This window comes from Prosopis cineraria, unplaced genomic scaffold (genome assembly GCF_029017545.1).
Source record: "Prosopis cineraria cultivar Desert tree isolate PC_DT_omini unplaced genomic scaffold, ASM2901754v1 PC611, whole genome shotgun sequence".
Lineage (NCBI taxonomy): Eukaryota > Viridiplantae > Streptophyta > Magnoliopsida > Fabales > Fabaceae > Prosopis > Prosopis cineraria.
Window position 1 is genome coordinate 19393 of NW_026555936.1, and position 22715 is coordinate 42107.

Here is a 22715-nt window from a genome sequence, read left to right on the forward strand (position 1 = left end):
GATAATTATGTGTTTACTTTAGGGTTATCACTAAGAAAAATATAGGAAGAGCAATTAACAAATGATATTGAATGATTTTTCTGTACAAAGCAAAATTTTAGAAGTGAGATTCGATTCGTAGTAACATGTTTCGCTAAAACAGTGTAGCAAACTGTTTTCAGGTTTGATACTTTGACTTAATACAAAGTGGGAAAAAAAAATCAATGTGGCAAAATAATAAATCCATGAAGTGAATATATACATCACATATCCATCTGCATTAATTCCAACGTACATGTAACATATTCTTTAGTTGGTTAAAATTACACCATTCTTAGGATTGATGGGCAAAATTACATAGCATACTACATTACGGATGTTTTTCCTCTTGTATCCCATTTATACATCGCATAGCATGAAGCCCCTATTTAACATACGTGAGGTCTCCATTTCAAATTGAGGATTTTTGCACCATTTTTACAATTAAGGGTAAAAGTTGTACCATACTTGAATTAAGGATTCCATTTTCTCCTTGTATAATATTAATGAGTATTTTTTTCACCTTAAACCCCTATTTATTTACTTACAATAATCAATAAATACCTAGGCCACAAATGTTGAGTTGTCAGGATAATTATATGGCTACTTTATGTTATCACTAAGTAAATTATTAAAAGAGGAAGTAAAATTATTTTTCTTTAGAGAACAAAATTTTAGAAGTGGGATTCAATATGTGGTAACATTTTTTGCTAGAAACAATGTAGCAAATTATTTCCATGCTTGATATTTTGAAATAATACAAATTAAAACGACATCATGTGGCAAAATAATAAAACAATCAAATTAACACACACACACACACACACACACACACACTCACACACCCCGTATATGCATATGCATTGCCTCCACTGTACATATAACATATTATTCATTAGCACTGTTTTTTTTATAATGTAAAGGTTAATAGGCATTTTTGTCCTCAAACTATTTTTTCAACAGTATTATATATCCTAAACTATCAATATCAAGTAGTGCAATTTCACCCTCGAAGTACATGTAATGAATATATCCACCGTACATGCATAAATAATATTACCGCCACTGTTCAGAAAACATATTCTCCATTTCATCCCTCCATGCCATAATCATCTCATATTAGATGCTTTGCTATCCTAGACAAAAAATTATAAAAAGAGAAAAATGACAAATGGTAAATTTCTTTATAAAGTAATTTTTGTATTAAACGCATTATTTTGCTCCAGAAGTATTTTTGACAACCTTCAAGAAAATTATGGACTAATATAACACATAAAATTTCAAAACTTACGCAATGTTGTTTTTCCTTTTGCGACTGTCAATGTTAACTCAATCGTTAGTATAAGGAAAGAAATCATTTTCCTAATGTTAAAAGCAAGGGCAATGTTGTACTGCTTTTAAAAGATTATGTGCTACAATACTATAATGTTGCCTCACCATTTTATTTAGGGTGCTTATAGCTTCTAGAAATATTTCCATGGCAAAATATGAACTTTAATTTAACTTTTTTTTTTGTTTGGGAAAGCTAAAATATTTTTCCTGCAAAGTAATAAAACCATGAAATGAATATCCTTGATGCATGTGCATGTAAATTAAATTGAATGAATGATGAATTAAGTAGTATCCTTCTATGAACATCCAACATCATGGCATCGTATTTTATATAGCTTGCTTTCCTTGCCACAAGAAAATCAGGTTCATCAAAAAGAAAAGAACCATCAAGCTTTTGAGATGAAGAATCTTTCCAAATATATGAAAAAAGTTGAAGAAATCTCCAAAATTTTTCCTCTATGATTCAATTGGCCTCCATGGAATATGCAGAGCTCCAAATGCGAATTTTTGTTGCATTTTCAACAGACCCTTTCGAGGTATTTACCAACTCCTCCTTATCATTTCCTTGCTTTTCTCAAAGAAGGCAACACTGTAATTTTTTGTTTTTATTAATATATATTCACAAATCAATTAAATACTACTCTCAATGTATAACCTTGCTTGGTGAAGTCACATTACTAAAACCTTCTTTTGACGTCAAGGTTTGGCTTGAAGTTCACACATGATGAAGTTTAGAAATTCTGGGATGAATCGAAAGGTCAATGTCTAGAACTTAAAGGGCCAATAACACTAACGAATAATATGATGAAAAAAATAATGTTATATTCTGTCATTGTTGACATCATTAAAGTTTTGAAACAGAGAAACATTTTACATTCAAATTTCTCTATCATCTATCATGATTCATTGAGAGAATTTTAAATTTCACATGATAAAATAATGATATAATATTTGAATATGTCAGTGTTTTTCATAATTTTAATGATGTCAACAGTGAAAATAAAATTATTATATTCATCATATTAATCTTAAGTATTATTGTCATCTAAGTGCAAGACAGAATTTTCCATCCATCCTTGGGTTTTGAACTTCATCATGTGTAAGCCTCAACCAAAGCCTAGTAAACAACAACGTGGCTTCAACAAGGAAGGAAGTACCTATATGCTGCATTTATTGAAAATATATAGTATTTAATTGCATTATGAAAATTAATGACAAATTCAAATATTACATCAATTTGTAAGAAGACAACATGATATCTCTGAGTTGTTTTCCGAAAAAATAATAATAAGGAAGGAATAGGAGAACTTGGTTAGATACCTCTAAAAGATCTATTGAAAATTAAAAAAAAAATTGAGTTTGGAACTAAGCATATTCTACTAAGGCAATTTGAAATGACTTATATGGTAAATTACAAGTGGGGTGGGGGAGGGTTTGTTAAATTCTTTATATTAAGTATGCTTGAAGATAGTATTTAACTAGTTTAAGCTATTTGTTAGACACATATCAAACTTTATGTATATTCCTCATATATTTTCTAATTACTATATATGATACTTCATTATCTCTAATATTTCCCTATTACATTTTGTTCCTCATTTTTTCTTCTCTTTGCCTAAGCTTGTATTTTCTTAGTCTCAGAGGCTTTAGGTTCATAATCTTCACCACCCCCCCAATCTCTTTTTTTTTCCTCTGTTCTTTATTGCCCCTTTTTCCTTTGTTGTTTTGTTTGTTTTTTTCTCTCTCTTTTCTTTTTATTTTTTGTCCTTAGATTGAATGACTTTTGATATAATGTTAAATTGTTTAGATTAAGTATGCTTGAGGAAAATGTACTTTACTAAAATAACTCAAACCATTTACTTAGACACATATCAAATTTTAAATATATTCCTAATCTATTTTCTAATTAATAAGTGTGGGACTTATTTATCCATAACAGAGATGTGGGTAAATGTGTTTCTCTTATGTATGAGTATGAGAAAGATTGTAGATTTGATTGACCCCTATATACTTGCTTTTACATGTGCATGTGCGCCCGCGTGTGTGATTGTTGATTCAATCAATTACAAAATTCATTGAGATTTTATCTTGTGTGAGTCTCAATCCAATCTTATATAGTTGTACGCATGCACGAACATGTGTCCGCACGTGCGCGTGATTATATATTGAATCAATCCCAAATCTTATGCACACGCGTGGTAGGATTCTTGTGTGAGGCTCAATCCAAGCCCTACAAAAATAGAAACACAAGTTGTTGTATGACAAGGAGAAGTCGGTGGCAACTTCACAAGAATCTGCTGCAAATGGATCATAGATTTGAATTCCGCAATGGTTGAGGTGATAAATGTGTGGATAAAACAATTATTGTATTTATTGAACACTATTGAATTGATTTTCGAAAATTAACGGCAAATTCAAAAACTACATATGTTGATATGTAGGTTATTGAGATTATGATGCATGAATTTCCTTTAAAAAAGCGAGACAGGATAATGAAAAGTTGGTGGATCTCTTACAAGAACGTGTTAAAAAAAGAAACACATCCGAATTCAAACGTGTTAGAAGTTAGAAATAAGTAGGTGATACAGATATTGTATTCAGTATATTGCAGATAGTGAACACAATATTTAATTGAGTTTTAGAAATTAATGACAAATTCAATAACTGCATTGATGTAGGTTGAGAAGACGATGATGCTTAAGTCGCATTTGAAAAACGCAAGGAGGGTCTAGAGAAGTTGGTGGATCTTTCATAAGAGTGTGTTTAAAATGAAACATTCAAATTTATGTTGTTTCAAGTTATAGATGACCAAGTGATTAAATTAGAGAAAACTGACCGAAGCTGAGAATAAAATTGCGAAGAGTGTAACAAGTTTTTGGTACCGTTGTCAAGAATTTGACATTGAAAATATCTTGATTAACCTTAGACTATTGATATTAGATTTCATTTTAACATTGTAAATATTATTGTTTCTTTTTGTTACTCATTGTTTTCTTATGTTATTTTTTTATTTGTTCTTTTTGTAAGTTTTTGTGTTTTATTTCTAGTGTTTGTTTTATGCTTTCCTTGAACCAAAAATTAACTTGTGTTCATCTAATCAAACCTTAAATTAAAATAATACAAAATTAACCTAAAAGTATTAAATTAAAAACCAAATGTGCAAACTCAAAGCAATGTACACATTTTTTTAATTTGGGCAATCAAAATATATGCAATTGAACCAAAATATATTAAAAACCAAGAAAAAATGTAATGAAATGGCATGAAATTCTAGATGTTAATAAGTACATATATGTTGCATTTATAGATAACATATAGTATTTAATTGCATTATGAAATTAATGACAAATATAAAAATTACATCAATTTGTAAGAGGGCAACATGATATCTCTGCTTTGCTTTTGGAAAACCAAAAATAAAAAAATAAAAGCAAGGAAGAAGTAGGAGAACTCTGTCACGTTCCAAAAATTAAACGTGACTAATAAGGGATATATGCACAAACATACATCCCTTAAGCCATGATCAAAAAAACTTTAATCTAATGTTTAATATTTAATATTTATTTCTAAAACATAATTAGATTTATGTTGAAATTTTTAACGTATTTAATAATGTTCACCTATAATAAAAGTTTTAGTATTTTTGCAGAAATTTTGGCAGAACCCCCTATAAATAAGAACTTTCAAAAATTTTACAATATAATATTTCAATAAAAATATCAAATCAATCAGAAGCAAAGCTTCTTCCAGCCAATAAACTGAGCATATAACAGAATAAAAGACTTAGCTATAATCCATGTGGAACACCTAAAAATAAATTTACAAAACAAAATTTCATAAACAAAACTTTACATCAAAAGAAAGCTTAATGATTAACTCATCCACCTCTAGTCAATAATAGACTCCTCAATGTTAGGCAAGTGGTTTAATGTCAGCTACATTATTTGAGACCAAAATTATTTTCAGTAAATAACATTCCAACAATAAATAATTGAACATAAATAAAAAAAATTTGAAACAATTAAAGAGATAATGATTTTCATAAAAATTAATAAATTTTGAAATAAAAGGGATTCCATATAAGTTTAAACAAAATCTTAAACCATTAAATTTTCATATTAAATGTTACTATCACTTGCTTTCAAATAAGCAAACACTAGAACAAAATATGTTTTTAAGAGCGCCTATTTTAGAGCGCTTATGCAAAAAAGTAAGAGAACACTTTTAGAAATTATTGAACGCGATCTGTTAATTAATAATATTTCTAAAAGCTTGATAAATGATAGAGCACAATGGCGTCTTGCAATCCATGTAGCCGACCTCACTTAGTGGGATAAAGGCTTGTTATTGTTGTTATGCAAAAAAGTGCTCCAAAAAATATAGGTGAAACATACTAGAGCACTTTTTTGCAAAAACACTCCAGAATGTTAAACCTATAGGAGAGCTTATTAATAAAGCACTCCTATAGTTATCCAAAAATATTAAATAAATTACTAATTAAACCCATTTATATTGTAAGTCAAATATCTACGTACATGATCTAGAGGGCCCAATGCAAGGAACTTGAGGTCGCCTAGTAGTGACTGTCTTCATTTGATATCTAGAAAAAAAAATATTTTAGTAAGTATTGTTTGTATAATATATTATTATAAAAGAAATATTTAATTACTTACTTTTTGATAAAACCAATCAACAAATTCGTGATGGATGACCTTGTATGAATTCAAAGTTGTCTCTTTACAATGCTTCTATATTCCCTATTACAATGAAGACATTATTAATAATAATATATGGCTAATAAGAAACAACATATGCTTGTGGTAAGAATTTATAAACTTATTATAAAAATGGCTCCACTTCTTTGTAATTAGTAAGCACATGTCGATGTGCTTGTAATTTCTCCTTTTTAGTAAGTTTGAAATACTCAAATCCTCCAACTATTTTGCTAATCGGTGGAAACACAGTATTCACATGGGTGTCAACAGCATGATAATCATCAACTCATTGAGGACGATTGAATACTATCTCAATGTCATCAAAATACCTTGAGCAAAATGTAATCATCTTGTAAATAACCTTCAGCAATGGATCATTCTAGCCAAGCTTTATTTATTACATAAGATTTTAACTTGCCTAAAAATATCTCTATAGGATATATCCATTGATATTGTACAGGACTCCCAAGCTTTGCTTCACCAACAAAGTATGCAATCAAATGCACCATCATTGTGAAGAATAATGGTGGAAATATCATTTCCTTGTGACAAAGTGTTAATACAACTTTACATTGAAGTTGATTGAGTTCATCCACAACTAATGCTTTATTACAAAGCTTCTTGAAGAAAGACAAGTCAATCAAAACAACAGACAATTCCATTGGCAGTGTTTTTTTCAATGCTAAAGGAAATAATTGTTGCATTAGCACACGAGAATCATGACTTTTTAATCCTTTGATCTTATGCTGGGCAACATCAATGCATTTAAAAATGTTACTAGCATATCGATTAGGCACAATTATATTCTTCAAGATTTTCAAAAACCTATCCTTATTTGCTTTTAATAGTGTAAATGAAGCTAGATGAAATTTACCATTGTTATCTAGCCATAATTCTAAATGAATGCCCATTTCTTATAAATCCTTCCTTGCTTGAAGATGATCCTTTGACTTTCCAATCTCATTCAATAGTGTAATGATTATATTGTCACATATATTTTTTTCAATATACATGACATCTAAATTGTGACACAACAAATTATTTTCCCAATATAGAAGATTAAACAAGATGCTTTTCTTATGCCATTGTTGAATGTCTCCACCAAATGTACCTCGAGACTTTTTGCCTAATGTGCTCATCACATTATCCTTTTTGAAGACATTATTAATATTATCAACTTGTCTCAAAATATCCATGTCATTTAAAGAACAGGAGGATCTTTATGCTTATGGCTTCCATCAAATTTAGCTCAAGCTATCCTAAATTTGTGTTTATGATCTAAAGATTGACGATTCCCTATAAAAGCACCATTTTCAACTGTGAGGAAGCCTATTAGAAATGAATCAAAGTTACAAGATGGGCAAGCTAACCTTGTATGTACATTCCAACCAGATAATGTACCTAAGCCTGGGAAATCGCTAATAATCCACATCAAAGTTGCATATAGATTAAAAACTTTCTTAGAGTATGAATCATAAATATCAACACCAATGTTCCACATATCTAACAATTCTTGAATTAATGGTTGTAAGTAAACATTAATTTTATTACCACATGCTCTCTTCCCAGGAATAATCATTGACAAGATGAAAAAACTTTGTTTCATACACATCCATGGTGGAAGATTATATTGTATGAGAAGCGCAAACTAGATATTATAACTTGTACTTAATGTCCCAAATGAATTAAAACCATCTGCAACCAAAGCTAGCCTAACATTTTTTGGGTCTACTGTAAATTCTAGGTACAATCCATTGAAATGCTTCGATGCCTCATAATCCCTTGGATGTCTTAATATATCATCATCACTTTTTTCATCATAATGCCATCTCATGTGTTTAGATGTCTTCGATGACATATACAACCTCTATAAGTGTGGTTTTAATGGAAAATATCTTAAAATTTTTGTAGCTTTTTGTTTCCCTTGTTCGACTTCTATCTAGAAGTGTTGCACTTTTTACACACTTCAATGTCTTCATCAGGACCCCAAAGTAACATACAGTCATTTAGACTCGCATGATTTTTTTTTTTATAATTCAATCCCTATTTATTTATCATTTTCCTTGCTTCATAAAATGATTTTAGAATTTAGCATTTTCAAATGCATCTGCTAAAATTCAAAAATCATGGACATTGCCTTATTACTAATTCCACGCAAGCACTTGATGTGATATAATTTTACCAAAAAAGAAAACTTTGTGTATTTTTTACACCCATCAAACAAATATTGCTCTCCCTCTCTTAATAATTCATAAAAATTTCTAGTCTCTTCATCCAATTGATTCAAAAATAATGAATCACCACCATCTACTTCTTGAGAAATTGTCATTTCTTGTGGCATTCCAAATGCATCACGAATTATATTAATGATTGGATTTTCCTGTTGCATTGGAGATAACATTTCAATTCTTGCTTCTGAAGTTGTTGAGATATCTCCACATTCATCTACCCTATCACATGTCTCCACATGCATTGCCCAAAACGTATACCCTCAAGGAAATTGTTTCAACACCGAGTGCTTTCAGACATCATTTCTTTTATGCCATTTTTTAAAATTACACTTTGGACGTGGACAAAAAATGAGTTCAACTCCATCCCCATATGACATTGCAAAATCTAAAATTGTTTCTAGTCCATTTAAATATTTTTCAATAGTTTAAGGCATATTAATCCACGATCTATCCATCACTAAAAAAAATTGAGTTTTATGAGATTTATATCCTAACAATAATAAATTCTACACATTAAAAATATTTATTTATAAACAATATTTTATTTATTTACACCTTAAATTTTTACCTAAATTTAATTTAATATTACATTTGACCAAAATCACTTAAAATTAAAAAACTGAATATCATAAAAATAAAAAATTCACATGCAACTTGAAAAAAAAATAACTACATGGAAAATAAATAACATAAAAATTCATGGAAAATATTAAAATAAATAACTATATGAAAAAAAATTAAATTTAATCATAAAAATTTTACTAACCTAGACTCACAAGCTTTCTTCACAAATATTTTGAGTAAGATATATATTTCAATTATCTACAAATATTCAACATAAAAAAATTAAAAAACACGTCATAAATAAAAATTTAACAAAAAAATTCAAAAATAAAATATAGGAAAGAAGACATACTCAGGTGTAGCACTAGACAAACGGGTTACGGGTTAGCCTGTGAGCTAGTCCGCGTGGGTTGGCATTTTGCAGATTAGGTTAGGCCAGCCTGCCAGATAAAACGGGCTAGAAAGCCTAACCTAACCCATTTTTAGTGGGCGCGGGTTGGCCCGCAAAAATTTATCGAATCTTTTTTACAATTTAAAATTTATATAATATATATATATATATATTTATTTTACATTTTAAAGTAAATTAGAAATTAAAGAACTTGTACATAAATAAAATAAACATAGAATTTAACCAAAAAAATTTATTTTGCTAAATTTTTACTATCAATCATCTTCTCGCTTAGATATGTTATCTTTCTCAATGAGAAATAAAATTTGAATATAAACCCATATTATTTTTTTAATAAATTTATATTTATGATTTCAATCAATAGATCTTATGAGATTAATAAATAATATATATTCAAAATATTTCTATAAAAACTAATAAATTATTGATTTACAAACTATAACAAAAATTTTATTTGCAAATTGTAAAAATGATTTACACTATATTTCAAATGTAAAGAACATATTTGGGAGTAATAAATTATATATTTAAGAAATATTATCATTATTGTATATTTATAAAAAGATATAATGTGATTAAAAAAAAAAAAATATTTTTTTAAAAAATATGTTAACCCGCGGGCCAACCCATTTTAACCCGTTAGTTTTGCAGGTTGAGCTAACCTAACCCATTTTAAAAAATGGGTCAATTTGTTCAACCCAACTTGTCAAATTTTGCTAGTCCCTCAAACTCAACTTATTTGCTCGGTCTACTCAGGCGAAAGGTTCAAGTGAGCAAATGAATTTATAGGCTGCTGAGGGGATGTTTTTACTTAGGAGTTGTTTTCAACAGTAAAAACGCCCCCACATGACATGGGGGTTCTATACAAACGTCCTCTATGGGGGTGTCTCTTATAACGCCCCCTTGGAGGGTGTTTTTTTCCAAGAAACGCCCCCTATGGGCCGTTTAGGGAAAAAAAAAAAAAAAAGCTCCCTCAGGGGACGTTTCAGATTGAAAACATTTTCTTAGATTGCGTTTTCATGACGTTTTGTTGAAGTACCTCTAAAACACAAATTTTGTACTGCATAATGTCCAAGAGCTAGTCTTCATGGGATGAGCCTAAGTCAAGTTTTCAAGCAAGACATTGATTTGTCGCCAGTTTCATCAAAAAAAGGGACTAATTTTTGATCCGGCCACTATGGAATGCATCCATCAACAAGGAAATATTGCACAATTTTAAAGTTTGAACTATAGATGGAGATGTGCATTTTTCACTCTCAGTTGGGATTTTCATTAAATATCATTCACTTGCACTTGTTCTAAGTATGTGTCGTATTTCTCAGGCTGACAATAGGAAAAACAAGTGTAGAAGCATAGAAAGTTTTTGGAATTCTCCGTGTGTTTTTGGAGGAACGAATAAAAACACATCATCACTTTCATACCTAACGAAAAAGGAATGTAATCAATTTTTAAGCTAGCATTCGTACATTCAAACTAACGAGTCTCAAGTTTAATCCATAAGACCTTCACAAATAATGAGCATATGGTTCAGAATTATTGAAGGTGGATGAGAGGAATGGCATATGAGAAGCAGAAATGGGATTGAGGGAAGTAGAAAGAAGGTAATGTTTAAGGAAATTAAAATCGAAAGGAGAAGAGGCTTGAATAAGTGGCAAATCAGAGGAGGAGGAAGTAAATAATGAATCATGAAAAGGGAAACAGTGACTCATTAAACTAAATATCCCTAGCTAGAAACAAGAATTTGACGGGTTTTGATGTCTAAGAGCTAAGGATTGACCTTTTGTTCAATGTCTGTAACCAAGAAATTAGTTGATGAGCATATGAATCAAGTTTAGTTCGACCAATGGGACCAAATTGGGCCAACATGCACATCCAAAAAATTTTGAGAAATTATAATCAAGATTATGAGTAAATATGAGTTGATAAAGTGATTTATAATGAAGAGGAGGAGAAGAACAGCGATTTATTAAATATGTTGCAGAAGAAAACGCATGAACCCAGAATTGCTTTGGAAGAGAGGCATGATGGAGAAGAGAGAAACCAAATTCTACTTTATGCCTGTGTTTTCATTCAATGGTCCCATTTTGAGCATGGAATATGGACAAGTGATTCAATGGATAATATCGTGAGATTGAAGATGATGTAAGAAACAACATCAAAGAAAGACGACCTGGATTGAGATGCTTTAGATTACACCGCTCAGTACAGATCACCAACCGGATCTCAACACAATCGATTCTACAAGCAACCTTGCTCAAACAGGGTCTACGCTTGCTATTGCTAATGAAGAAGGTGCCTTCTATCTCAAAACTCTAACAGCGGCATGGCAGTTGGTCGTGGACTAAGTCTTGTTTCAGGAGCGGTGAAAGTTAAGTAGTTCTGTTTAGGCTTAGTCACTTGTATTTGTTTCTGGCTGGTGATTCCTTCTTTCGTCACATGTCTCTCTGTTACTACTCATTTTTTCCTTTCGGGCTCCACTACTCTGCTCTGATAGCTGAACCTATCCTCTCCTTCCCCACTCCACTCCCCTCCCAGAGAGAAGTGACCCTTCCCGTGAAAGCAGGGTAAGCTATCTGTCAAATACAAATCTTTCTCAACTCATAGCTTTAGGCAAGACTTTTGGCACTGGACATTCTTTCTTGCACTCGTTTTTGGTTTTTCTAGTCCTTTTCTTATTATGTAATTGTTGGATCCGGATCCCAATTCTAACTGGGGGTAGCTGAAATGGTTAAGTAGAGCAAAACGAAAGACCCTTTGATAGCACGTGACCCGAAGTCCTCAATTCCAAAGGTGATAAGCAGCGGAGTGGTCCTTAAGATTGAAATTCCCCACCCCGCAGTTTGAAGAAATTTTATTTTGGTATTAAACAGATTTTCAGCTTGTTTTTTAAAATAAACCAAAGGCATGAAGGACATCATATTTGAGATGCAAGGGATAAAACCGGGTAAATTTGGCATTAAAGAAACATAATATTGACATCCATTAACAGATAAAAGAGGAGCATGGCCCCAAACATCACTGAAAACAAGAAAAAGAGGATAAGGAGAATGATTGGGGGGAGGGAGTGGGGAGGCTTATTATCATGGGTGAGTTTAATGGAGATGAAATGAGACAGGGAGGAAGAAAAAATAGTAAGAGAAGAAGAAGAAGAATGGAGATCGCAGAGGAGGAGCTTGAATAACCCCTATTTGGGGAAGGTGAATGTGTCATGGAGGTGATTTTACGGCTCTGATATATACCATAATAGCGTATAGGAACCATAAAATTTCCAGAACATTATGCATATTCATTGTCAATTGTTCAGAGCTGTGCCGAGATATTTATACATGAAAGAATTGTGAACCCTGCACGAACGTTTATGCTGAACCAAGAAAGAGGACTGCTTGAAGAAACACTGATCGATGATGCTACAGAGAGTATGGCAGGTTCCAGTATCTCATGTACTACGTACACACCACTAACCAAGCGGCGGATCATGTTCCTTTGGATATATACTCCCTCCCTCCGGTCCTTATTACAGGGCATTTTCTAGAAAGTGCAGAAATCCTGTTCGAAATAAAGTTTCAAGTTCAAAAATGGCCTAAACATGCACCCCCCCCCCCCCCCCCCTCTCATTTGGCTTCTGAAAAGTGATAAGTTACCATTCACTTCACCTTACTTGCAGATCTGAGTTCAGATTTAGGACTTCTTGCTGTAGAAGACGTAATTCGATCAATCAATCCTAAAAGCCAGAAAAAGGCACCAAATGCTTCAAATTGGAACAATATTTCGCATACAATATTTAAAAATCTAAAGTACTTTTTGATCCACATACAGTGAATGAAACCCGTTAAGAATCAAATCTTTGAGTAGTGTGAACTATATCTAATTCTTTCACCAGTATTAAAAATTAATTCACTAGCCATAGTAGTGATTGAAATTAAATAATAAGAATATCAACAGTCATCCTTAAAAGAATTGAAAATTGAGTTTAATTGTTCTTTCACCAGTTCAAAATCTAATTCTTTCAAATTATGAAACTTAATATTGATTTACCTAAATAATTCACTAATTCAAACTTGTCCATAAAAAAATCATGCATACTCATATAATTATCTTGATAATCCTGCATTATAATTTGTAAAGGATTAAAAAAACACTTAAATATTAATAAAATAAAATAAGATTCGAAAATAACAAATTTAATTGATGAAGTATTTAAAATACACATAAAATGCATCATCAAAAGTGATTGTTGTTGTTGATAAGAGACTTGAAGTATGATAAGCACTTGATGTTTTCTAATTTTTACTTAAATTTTTTAAAAAAAAATAATCAGGGTTAAAAGACTGGCTCTTTTAAGCCAAAAATTCATTTATACCCTCTAATTCAGCAACCTAGCCCTAGTTATTTTAAGGCTTAAACAGGCTTGGCTTATTTTTCCAACTCTACAAGGGATTAGAAGAAATGAGCTTGTAGTTGCACCATTATAATTATCATAAACTACATAATATAAATTCATCATTTCATTAACAAAAGGATGAAAGAAGACGTCAAAAAAGGAGGATGAGAGAAAGAGAGTATCATAGTAGAGTAAGTAATTTGGGTCAATTCGAATAAACCTGAAAAATTTTAAACCTAGACTTGAGAGTTTAGGAAAAAAAAATTATTTAGACTTCCTAAATAAACCCAAAGAAATTCAAACCAAATCTAAACTTAAATAAATTTAACTCGAATACCCAAATTCTTTTTTTTATTAATAAAATAAGATTAAAATTAGCTAAAAAAATAAAATAATATTTGATAATTTAAATAATAAGGTCAGCCCAAAAACTTGATGTGTTAGGGTTGGACTTATTTATGTGGGTTTTTTTTATATATGTTTCTAGACATTTTAAGCCCGATCCAAATTAAACCTGACATATTCAAATTACCATGTCTATACCATAAAGCCTTCCACCCCTCGCCTTCAAGTATCTAGAACAGGAATTCAGGATGTTCCTTTCTCTACTTTCCTCAACAAATAATAAAAGGTAAAAAAATTCAAAAGTCAAAAGTAAAAGTCATGAAGCCTTCGACACCTTCACTTGTCAAAGCAAAGCCTTGCAGGGAACAACCATCATAGTATACTTAGAATAAGAACAAGCGAATCCTGTTCGTCCAAAAAAAGGAGGGGGAGATCAGAGAGAGAGAGAGAGAGAGAAGAGCACACGTGAATCCTATATTGTGACAACCCCAATTAACTAAAAGCTTTACAAACAATACCTTTCTGTATGTGCTTTAACTTTACTCGGTGATGCTTAGCTCATTAGTTTCTTCAGCATATATAAGATAGATTGAAGTCTTCTTCACATTATACCTATGTGCAAATTCAACTTTAACTTTCATCTCATCTCCAGGCTCCAAATTAGATGCTATGTTCTGCCATTCTTTATCCACATAAGTTGTTCCAGCATCCTGCTTGTAGAAATCCATAGTAGCTTTGGTGAAATTCTTTATCATAAGACCAATGGGATACACAGATGTCATGCTAACTTGAAAAGATGAATAGATGATGTAGAGGACCACTCCTTTTAAGCGACGGCCAACAACTTGAGGAACTCTAAATGATACTGAAGGTCCTTCACTTACAAAAACTAGCCAATCTGGATAATTGTCTGTTGGAATAGAAAAATCAAGCCCACCATCATGCCATCCCTATTCGAAAAAAGACGAATCCCATTTAATTGATAACACAGGAAATATAGATGATATTTAACATTAGGCATGCATGTTTGATAATGCGGCGAAAGGTTAATAATTTAAGCACACAAAAACATGACATTGTTGAAAGTGTAGTATGTACATTATTACTCACAAATATGAAAAAAGATAAATCGCACTGTATTGTACATTCAAGTTTCAGAACAGAGCTTTTGCCATGATTTAATAGCTATTTAACATTTATGATAAAGATGTTCTTCAAATGTTTAGAAAACTTTGCAATCATGGTAGTAGAGAGAGAAAGAGAATAACCTGTGAAATACTCTTTAAAAGTGTATCAGCAACTTTGTTGAAACTGCCAACAAGAATTGTCAGAGTACTCGTAAATGTTTCTAATCTTTTAATGGGAACTTGTTCATGAAATTCAATTAATGTTGGAGATTTTCGACATGAAGCTTCATCTGTGCTTGGCCTTGGTTCCACACTTTCATTGCTTTTAACAAATAAAGGATGTGACATGCTCCTAATTAGAGATGGTAAAATCTGAAATGTTTGGAATAAGGACCTTGAACGATGAGTTGGTGACATCCAAGACAGAACAAGAGATGGAAATACATCACGAGATAATCCTTCATAGCCACATAGAGACACATATTTAATGCTTTTCAGTCTCACTAATGAGAATGGAACTTGTACTATAGCAGTTTGATTTGCCACCAAAGTTGACAAAGATTCCATTTGCTCAATGTCTTCTTCTAACTTTTCAATTTTTGAGCAACCACAAAGATTAAGGGTCTTCAAGGATTTCAACTTATATACACTTCTTGGGAGGTTTTGAGGCTTTTGCAATCCTTCAGATTTAACAGAATAATATATTTAAGATCACCAATTGAAGGATGAATTATAGACAAACGTGGACAATCTTTGAGTATTAACTTTTCAAGGTATGGTAACTTTGTAAATTTTGGTGTCGCCGTCAAGTAATGAGAATGACTCAGAATGAGAATTTTCAACCTCTCCAACAACTATACAAAGAGAATATTTTAATTAGTTTCATGATAAAGGAAATTAAAAGAATAAAATAAATGTAAAAAATAAAACTAATGTCAGCATTGTTTAACACCAAAAAATATAATGGTGAATACCTGGTATTTCTCCCATACTTTTTTTAGACTGCTCCTCTTTAAGTCAATGGCAACTATTTCTTTTAGACATAAGTTGATTGGCATGTTCTCTAAGGGAAATCCATGCCAACAAAGCCATCTCAATTTTGTTGATAGATAATTATAGTCTCCAGTAAGTTGTGCATGATTAAGTTGTAGCAAACGAAGCCTCTTCATCCCCTTAAATGCTTTTGCACTCAAAGAAACTGAATTATTATTTGACATATTCAAAGCTAGTCCCTTGATAGCCATCGTTCCCTGTTAAACAAAGGGAAACTAACATCAGATTCATTAAAATTTATATCATGCAAATATGCAATATGTGATAAAAGTTTGAACCTATTTGGAAACTAAAAGATACTAAGAGCATATCAAATCATGAAAAAACAGGTATTGAATTTTAAACAAAAAAACTTTGGGAAAAAAATGCAATTTAGTCATCAAGAGACATTCTTACAGTGGTATTTGTCAACACATCCATTACATCATCATAAAACCATAATCTCGTACGGTTCTCAGGCTCCTCTGGTGATTGCTCACGAATTATTTCCCTTCCCATGTCACGTAGTAAGTCATGCATATCAAGTTTGTTTTTGTTGCCAACCTTTACAAGACTCAACTCTATCAAACGATTAATTCCAATTTCCGCATGAAATCCACAACCATTTAATATTTGTGTAGCATAACTTTTGTCCTTGCCAACCAAAAAACAACATATATCAAGGAACACATCCTTCTCTATATGGTCACTCAAACCATCATAACTTATTTTCAGTTTTTCTTGTATTTGATCATTTGGAATTCGTTGTAATTTTTCCAAAACTATTTTCCAAATAAGTATCTCTCTATCAAACAGGTAGGAGCCAAGAATTTCAAGAGCTAGTGGCAAACCTCCAGAATAAGAAACTACCCTCCTTGAAAGTTCAATGAAGTCTTCTTGTTCAGGGATCGCTTGCTTAAATGCATGCCAACTGAAAAGTTCAAGAGATTCATTATCATCCAACTCTTTCATGTTGTAGACATGAAATACTCTAAGGATCTTAAGCAAACGTTGATCTCTAGTTGTAATGATTACTCTACTACCTTGGCCAAACCATTCTCGACTTCCACATAATGCTTTAAGTTGGTCTTCATTGTTCACATCATCAAGTACAACAAGTACTCTTTTCTTACAAAGCATTTCCTCCAGTAGGGTTTTCCCCATTTCTACATTTGGTAAAGCCCACCTTCTTGCTTTTAGAATGTCTGAAAGAAGTTGTTCTTGCAAATAAACTTGGCCATTATGTTGCTTCCATACTTCCCTAACATTTGCAAGGAAACACTTCCCTTCAAAACTTTGACCAACTTGATTGTAGATAGCTTTAGCAATCGTTGTCTTACCAATCCCCCCCATCCCCCAAATCCCTGCAATGATAACATCTTTTGATTTACTTCTTAGCAATTGGAGGATATCTTGCATACGAGACTTCAATCCCACTGGATGATGAGCTACAAATAGGCATTTGTTGTCACCCAACTTCTTTGTAATAGTTTCAATGACTTCATCAATCAGCTCAGTTTCAGTTCTGCATGGCAAAAATAAGAAGTTAGATAAGAATAAGTTATACCAAGAATCCTTAAAATGCATAGAAAAAAATTTATAATAGAAACAAGTATTTTTCCTTTTTGAAAATTTTTCAATGAAAAATTTGTCATCAAAAGGAGCACAAACATGTTATGAAAAGAAACTTAAGGATAAGAATTTAAGGAATTTGATCGTTCCAATGCACGAGAATGTGATAAGTTATATATATTGATAGGGCCAAAATACTAGTGCAAGTGTATAAATGATATTTTAAACATGTTACGATTGGTTTTGATACAATGTAAAGCAAATTACCTTCCTTTATGTTTTTAGTGAAAAAGGGGTTAAGGAATGATTTTGTAGTATATTGGTATCTGAGTGTATATGACATATTGTATTAATAGTCCTAGGTCTAATGAACATGGTTCGGGTGTTAGAAAAGACTTTTGGCACATGTTTTAGGTTTTGAACACCCTTGGCTGTGAAAAGTGATAAAACTAAAAATACCTGTAGTTCTGCATGTCCCATCCGGATAAGTTGGCAACTTCTATGAGGGCTCTCCGTGAATTAATTGTCCATGTCTCCACTTCATTGCTTGAATTTCTCTTGATAAGTCTATCCCATGCTCTTCCAAAAGAATTTGTTTGTTTTCGAACTTCAGATGGTCGCACATCAAAAAATATAGGTAAAACCTCTTGATAAGTTGTTCGGTAACATTCCATGATTTTCTCTAATTCTTGCAAACACCAACTAGAGCCAGCATAATTCTTTGATAGTATAATTATTGAAATTTTGGAACTTTCAATTGCTTGCAGTAGTGAAGATGAAATGTTTTTTTCCTCTTTCAATTCGTTCTTCATCCATGTAGATGTCAATACCTGCTTGCTTTATAGCAGAGCAAAGATGAGTAGCAAAGGATTTTCGTGTATCATCACCTCTAAAACTTAAGAATACATCATAACTATATTTGAACAGTGGCTTGTCACGATGGCTTCTTACTATCTCTTGCAGCAAATCATGAACATAAAGCTTGTCATTCATGACCTTTACAAGGTTACGCTCAATGATTACGGGCATTCCCATTTTCACAGGAAATCTTGATCCTTTTAACAACTGTATAACATAGTTTTTGCTCTGACCCACATAAAAACAAGCTATATTAAAGAACAAATCTTTCTCTGAATCAGTTAAAAAATCAATGCTAATGTAGAGCTTTGTTTTTATTTGACCATAAGAAGTCCTACCCAATTCATTCAATACACCTTGCCACTCTTGTAATGTCCTATTATGTAAAAGAGAGCCAATAACTTCATGAAGCAATGGTAGTCCTTCACAAAAAGTAATGATTGTGGATGAAAGATACTCAAAATCATTTGTTGGAGTAGATTTCTTAAATGCATGCCAGTTGAAAAGCTTAATAGACTCATCACTATCTAACCTTTTCATTTCATATGATACATCAACAAAGTTTTTAAAGATATCCTCATTTCTTGCTGTAATGAATATCAAACTCCCTCTACCAAACCACTTGATATTCCCACACAGTTCCATGAGCTGGAATCCACTATCGACGTTATCAAGTACTACTAGGACTCTTTTTCCATGGAGTATTTGCTTCATTTGTTCATGTATCACTAGGACATCACTTTTCTCATCGAGTTCAACTTCAGAAATATCTGAAATAAGCTGCTTTTTAAGAACTCTACCATTACGCTTATCCCATACATCCTTGATATTTGTAAGGAAACTTTTACCGTCAAAATCACCACCAATTTTATCATAAAAAGCTTTCGCAATCGTAGTTTTACCAATACCTCCAACACCCCAGATTCCAACTATGATCGTATCTCCTGAAGCAATATATTTTTGTCGCAAAATATCAAGCAATTCTCTTAAACGAAGTCGTAACCCTGCTTGATGGTATTGAAGATCGTGAAACAAGTCTTCATGAAACAAGTATTTGTATAAATTCGCAATAATGTTGCTGATTTTATTCCTGTCACAATTAATCAATTAAAATTATATTTAAAAAACAACAGGAATGTCTCATGATGTTTGTTTTTTACCACTCATGTATTGTAAACTCTTGTTTCTTAATGTGTGTTTTTCTATTATCTAACCTTAATACTAATAATTGCAAATTAAATGATTATTTTTCGGTTGATCATCATTATTCTTTTAAAAAAAATTAAATTTAATATGTTAACATTCGATAAGTTTAATGTAAAAATTTTTAAGATGAACTTAACTATATTAAAGTTTGCTGGTTAAAAAAACTATGTTAAAATTAAAAAAAAAAAAGATACTTTATAAAATTAAAAATTAAAATAAATATTATATAAAATTAAATGACTAAAGGTATATTTTAATTATGAAACTACTATTATAATTTTACATAAAAAAAAATATATAAATATATTTAATCTGTTTAGACTGTAGACTACTATAAAAATATTATAGACTGATTTTTTTCATTCTAGTCCAAATTTTAAAATTTAAATTATTTAAATGTTTTTTCTCTAAATTATAATAATAGTTTAATAAATGTTAAATCAAAAACCGTTGAAATTTTGATCCAAGAGCAAGGAAGAGAAAGCGATGGGAAAAGAAGAGGAAAGATAAAGGAGATCAGTTTAGTCTCTCAGAAATTTCACCCAATTAAATATTTTCCTAATTTAATGGCTCCTTTGAAAAAACATACTATTAAATACTCCCTTCATTTCACCAAAAAAGGGGGGGAATACTCCCTTCAATACTCTACATAAGTCATTTCTTTTTCTTTTTTTTTTTTTTGCCATCTACATAAGTCATCTTTTAAAAACAATTGATAGTCACTTTAAAAAAAAATTGATCATTAATTATTTTCATCTAATTTTTACCTTTTAGCAATTTTGTATGAGTATAGCAAAATATATTATTCATAAGGAAAATATTTTTAAAGATATATATTTAATAAGAATAAACTAAAAAATTGCTTTTTTTTCCAAGCAATATCAATAACTTAATTATTTTTTTTCAATTTTGATAAAATAATTAGAAGTAAATTAAATTATTTGCAGGATTGGAGGAAGCCAGAGAGTATTGAGCTAAAAGAAAATTAAAAAGGAACAATTATTACCCCAAATCAGACAACAGAGTAAAGCCAGATAACGAAGCAGCTTCAGCGGTGGCTCTTCCTGAATCCAAAAGCGAAGCAGCTTCAGCTGGAAATCCTCCAAAATCCAAATCGAAATCCAAATCCCAAGCATCTAATCTTCTCTGATCCATATCCTCAAACTGCTCACGTACTTGCTCCTCACTCACTCCACAGAACAGAGGCAACACTTCTTTGTTCGTCAGTTTTTGGCACCGCCTTATATTCATCAGTCTCGCCAGAAATACGTCGGATTCAACGAAGTCTGGTGTGAAAACAACCACAACCATTCTGCACTTTACTATCTCATGCATGGAAAACTCCTCCCTCTGATCATCAATCAAAGTTCTGATTCCAACATCTCTTAAGTTTTTTTCGAAGTAGGTTTTTCTCATGATGTTTGGGGTGGCTGATAGTTAAGAACACGTCGTAGTCAAAAGTGCTTTCCGAACTAGAGGATGAAGCAGAAGGGAAATAAGACATGTTTAACTGCAAAAGTGCCGATAGCATAAAAGCAAATGATCGATTCCTGAATGAATTTAGGTAGAGGAAAACCCACTTTCTGCTGTCTGTAAGCGAAATTTCCTTGAAATACCCACTTTCTGACTTTGGCTCAATGACGCGTGGTCAGTGTGGACGTATCCTTCCGGGAAAGAATTTTGTCCGTATACAGAAAGGGACGATGAGAAGAAACAGAGCCACATATTTTGGGTCGCCTGCAGCTTACTTTTGACATAAAAGACCCTGGCAGGCGGCCCTACTTGTTATACTACTCTGATACTGTTTATAAACATAGAAGTTGAGATGATCATTTGTTTTAGTCATAAGGCATTACTATTGATTTATTTTTATTTTTATATTTTTATTCTCATTAAATATTGAGAATATTATTAATGTTAGATTATTTTATATTTGAAATATGTAAGAGATAGAGTTAGAAACTTGTTTAATTTCTAGAGAGGGTTAATAATATTTAAGGCTTTTTTATTTTAATAAAAATGATTTATAAATAAGGTGAGAAAAAACATATTATTAATCAGCTGGCTACGATACTTCTTTCCTAGCCACCAATTTTTGAACCCATGCCTTGGAAAAGCAAATGATGAATGAACCATAGAAGCACAAGTCAGCCACTAGCTGGCTACAATAATTCATTACTTCAGTCAATCAATATATATTAACAAATGTTACAGCGGGCCTTTGATGGGTTAGCATATATTCAATGTCATTGGTCAAATTTGCTTTGGTTGAATTTTAATTTTCTCATGCAATTGATTCACTGGATTTATTCTTATATCAAGTGTTCTATCTTCCCCATTTATATTTGGCATTCTCATCAATGATCTTGTCGTTTCTCATTTCAAATGGGAGCATTAACTTCAACCGTTTCTATAACTTCATTCACGCCTTCCCCTATTCCCAATGATTATTCCAATAATGCCATTTCAATAATCCCTTCATGTTGTGTTTGGATGGGTGGATTTGAAATTTGAATTTAAAATCTCATGTTTAAAATTTATATAGTCTAAATTCTTAGTTTAAATTATATAAAAAATTTTAATTGTAATATTAAAATTCTTTGTTTGGATGTTAAGTAAAATTTTAAATTTTAAATTCTATGTTTGAATTTCAAAGCAACTCGGACGACGTCGACGATTTGGTCCTAATAAAAGTTGGCAATCTAGATGGTTCAACTTTGGTGCTTACCAAGATCAAACAACAAACTTTCACAAGGACTGTACCACTGGTGACAATTGGGACTAAATAGATGACCTCCACCAAGACCAAATCGTCAGCATCAACGAAGCCTAACAACTAGCGTCGACCAAGACAAGACCATCAACGCCAACTAGGACTAAAATGCAAGTGAAAATTGAGATCAGACGGATGACTTCCACCAA

The 22715-nt window shown here is 31.6% G+C and overlaps 1 protein-coding gene across 1 annotated transcript; it reads right to left on the reverse strand.

Moving 5' to 3' along the window:
- Positions 1 to 12537: 12537 nt before the first annotated feature.
- LOC129297789 (TMV resistance protein N-like) lies at positions 12538 to 21251 on the reverse strand. The gene is given in 12 exon segments (XM_054936125.1): positions 12538 to 12818; positions 12926 to 12993; positions 14186 to 14403; positions 14517 to 14708; positions 14883 to 14948; positions 15267 to 15790; positions 15793 to 15979; positions 16100 to 16375; positions 16575 to 17682; positions 18189 to 18517; positions 18519 to 19677; positions 20800 to 21251. Coding segments are annotated over 9 exon segments (4230 nt in total). The 5' UTR covers positions 21210 to 21251; the 3' UTR covers positions 12538 to 12818; positions 12926 to 12993; positions 14186 to 14403; positions 14517 to 14537.
- Positions 21252 to 22715: the final 1464 nt, after the last annotated feature.